We start from the raw sequence: 3,800 nt of genomic DNA on the forward strand, positions 1-3,800 counted from the left end.
ATTTTTTTTATTAAGTGTCAATTAGAATTGATAGATATTTTTTTTGTTCGGACCTCGTTATATTTTGGAGTAATTATTAGGGGTCGTTAGAATTTTTCTCTATTTTTATTATTTTTTATATATATTGACTAAATTACTGCATAAAAATTAAATGAAGAATATAATATTTTAATTTTTTTACTGTTGCTTAAAAACATTCTTAAGATATTATTTATTTATTAGCTGTCTAAAAGTAATAAACGTGAAATCGGTTAAAATGACGGTTTATAATTTAATTAAAAAATTTGGAGTTCAAATATTAAAAATAATAATTTTTTATATATAAATTATATATAACAAAGAATATTTAAAAAAAAAAAACTATGCATCAATCCTTTTTATATCTTTATTATATACTGTATAAGTATAGACAAAGTTTGAGTATATAGCAAAATTTTACAAGAATTTAATATGTGCAAAGTCTGCACAAGTAACTACTTATCTAACCGTCTACAACTGACACCTTTTTCATTTAACACCTCAAAAACAAAAAGGTTATGAAAAGAGAGAAACAAAAAAAAAAGGTAGAATTATAGTGTTATCTACTTATCTTGGCCCTGAAAGTTGAACCCCACGGAGAAAAGCTTCAGTGTTAGTATCTGATGGTGCTGATGAAGAAGTTCCAGCCTCACTAGTTGACATAGAAAAAGGAATTGAGTGAATGTTAGATCCTAATGGAGAAAATCTTGATGGTGGCTTAGGAACAGTGCAAAGACCTTCAAGCATTTGCACAACTTTGCTCATTGAAGGCCTTAGATTCATGTCTTCTTGTATGCACCACAATGCAACTTTGATTGCAATGTCTACCCTCTCATCATCTTCATATGCTTTCAATTCTGAATCAACAATGTCTCTTAGTTTCCCTTCTTCCATCATCTTGAATGTAAAATATGGGAAATAGGATTTCTCCGAGCTTTCGGCCGGATCATAGTTTTTCCGGCCGCCAATTATCTCTAACAAAACCATACCATAGCTGTATACATCACTCTTCTCTGATATGGCGTAGTTTGTTATCCACTCAGGGGCGAGATACCCTCGAGTCCCCCTTAGTGTTGTGAAAACATGGCTTTGTTCGCGCGTCATGAGCTTAGCTAGACCAAAATCTGAAACTTTGGCATTGAAGTTCTCATCTAGAAGCACATTTTCTGGTTTGATATCACAATGAACAATCTTTGAGTCACAATCTTCATGAAGGTATGCGAGTCCTTTCGCAGTTCCAAGCGCTATATTGAACCTTGTGTCCCAATCCAATGAAAATTCTGCATTGTTTTTGTTGAATATCCATTTATCCAAGGAGCCATTAGCCATGTACTCATAAGCAAGAAGCCGGTGAGTTCCTTCGGCGCAAAATCCTTTAAGCCGAACCAGATGGTGATGATGAATGCTACCAATTATGCTAACTTCAGCTCTGAACTCTCTCTTCCCCTGGCCAATTCCTTCCAACTTTTTCACAGCTAGTTCTGTTCCATTTGGTAGGACTCCTTTGTAAACCGAGCCGAAACCCCCTTGCCCAAGCTTCTCAGAGAAGTTATTAGTCGCGATTTCAAGATCATTGTAGCCAGAGCGAATTGGCATGCCAGTTAAGTTCTCCAAGAAAGTGTCACCATCCGAATTCTCTTGGGGAGTCTCGGCTGAATGTTCACTTTTCTTGTAGTATCTTAGGCCAAGAAAGATCATACCAGAAATAACAAGCAATGTTAAAACCACAATTATCACAACAATCACGGTTTGCTTATTACTATTTCCACCATCACCTTTGTCAGTGCCACCATCCCTGGAGACCTTAATGTAAGAGACAAAACCAGTATCCTTATCGGACTTCTCAAAGCTTCCAATCCAATCCAATAGAAAACAACTTCTTGAACTTTCTTGGAAGAACATAGCAAGGCATGAACAATTTTCACTGCAGGAAGTCTTGCAACCAATCAGATCAGTTCTCGAAAAGGGTGGAAGGAACCCGAGCGCAAAGTAGTTTAGTCCATCGTCCGCCTTAACTAGCTCAATTGCACCTTTCGAGTTACAAGGAGAGGCAAAACCCGGTTTGCAATTAGGCCTAGAGCTTAGAACAGAAGGACAGCTGCACTTTCTGTCACCGGTGCATAAATTGTAGGGATCACAAGGCTCCGGTGTGCTGCAAGAATATTCTGGAATTCTTCTTGGCGCGACGCCATCCAATCCTTGATTTTGGAGACTGTAGAATGTGATAATACCATCACTTCCCAACACTGCAGTCCAAGTATCATTCACAGCCTCATTATCTTTGAAAACAAATTCCCACAACAATGACTTATTCTTGTCATAGAACCTCCAAGAATTCGCAACAATGGTTGCCGAAGCCACCTCATTGCCACCTCTATTGACGATTCTGCGGCTATCACTCTGCATAGACCAATATGGCATTGGTTGCAGAGTTTGTAACACGGCCGAAAGAGTGACATCACCGGACGTTCCAATCTCAAGAACATAGGTAAAGTTGTTAGAATCAGGCTCACTAACAAGTTTCATTCCCTTATGGAATTCCTGCATTGGAAGCAATGTATCGGTCGGATCATCGAAGCTCTGCCAAATCACTTCACTATCATTACTCCCAATCAAAACCAAATTCCCAGTGTCCTTCAATTCCATTGAAGAAACCCCTTTCCCACCTGTGTCACTAGACCAAACAATTTTCCCCCCTTTCTGCAAAAAAGCATTACCCTTCTCATCAAACACAAATCTATCAGAATTCGAAACAGGAACCGCTCTGTTCGCGGACCAAACAACCATGGAACTAGCAGTGTGGACCACTGCTAATAGAAACAATGTGGTATCATTTTGGGTTCGATCAAACCCAAAGGTGAATTCTTTATTGTTGGAAACAAGAAACTTTCCATCCCTATCTACCCAATTCATTTGAGAACCTTCTAGACCTGGAAATACCTTTCCTACCCTTTGAATACTAGCAAACACAATCTCACACTGTAGAAGGATACCCAAACAGAAGAAGGTATCCATATTAACATTGAATTGAGACCAATTTTTTGCCATGAACTTGTCCTACGACTGCTATCCAAAAACCTAATGTCTAACAAATAACTCTCTTTGTTGAAGCTATGAAATTCAATGATAATGCTGAGATTATTATATAACAAGGTTCAAAAGATAAAGAACATAAATGTGTTCTACTCTAACCACTTACCAGGAACATGCTACAGGATATGTTCTAAGCTGAATTTTTCTTACTTTGAGAAGGAAAAAACAAATTAAAAGGTGGAAACTATGAAAAGAAGCTTTTAAAAGATAAGTAGTACTAAATTACATTGTTGACCAGGGAAATTGACCAACAAAAAGGTTTACCTTAGTTTCATGAGTCTTGATTTCATACCTGAAAACATTGATAAAATTCAGGTTTTTTTTTAAAAAAAAAAATCTTGAGATGAAGAAAGAAAGAGAACAGGAAAGAAGGAATTCAAACTGTGAGCTGGAAGGATGAGCACCGTGTGGTTTTTGGGAGTTATTAACAGAAAAATGTGTCAAAGTAAATCTTTAAAAAATTTTTTTCTAAATTTAAGAGTGAGATTTGAATTTAAGTGAGTATGAAAAAATTATATCATTTGAATTATAACTAAGATAAAAAAAATTTAATTTAATATTTCAATTTTAAAAAATTTATTTAATTTTTTTCAAAGATTTATAACTAAGTTTATTATTAAATATTATTAAGGATCTATTTAATATTTTATCCAAAAAAAACTATTTGTTGTGTTACTCATTTTGTTGGA

General features: G+C 35.7%; 1 protein-coding gene across 2 annotated transcripts; it reads right to left on the reverse strand.

Annotated features, from left to right (window-relative positions):
- Positions 1–363: 363 nt before the first annotated feature.
- LOC107605362 (G-type lectin S-receptor-like serine/threonine-protein kinase SD2-5) lies at positions 364–3,514 on the reverse strand. 2 transcript variants are annotated; one of them, XM_088491722.1, is made up of 2 exons: positions 3,376–3,514; positions 364–2,718 (listed from the first exon to the last, which is right to left on the reverse strand). In XM_088491722.1, exon 2 carries the CDS (start codon positions 2,662–2,664, stop codon positions 586–588), a length of 2,079 nt encoding a protein of 692 aa, XP_088347848.1. In that variant the 5' UTR covers positions 2,665–2,718; positions 3,376–3,514; the 3' UTR covers positions 364–585. The 2 variants fall into 2 exon arrangements, with proteins under 2 accessions (XP_088347848.1, XP_016162709.3); XM_016307223.3 differs by lacking the exon at positions 3,376–3,514 and having other exon boundaries at positions 364–3,214.
- Between the last annotated feature and the right edge of the window lie 286 nt (positions 3,515–3,800).

This window comes from Arachis ipaensis, chromosome B6, assembly GCF_059453495.1.
Source record: "Arachis ipaensis isolate K30076 ecotype BB chromosome B6, ASM5945349v1, whole genome shotgun sequence".
Classification (NCBI taxonomy): Eukaryota; Viridiplantae; Streptophyta; class Magnoliopsida; order Fabales; family Fabaceae; genus Arachis; species Arachis ipaensis.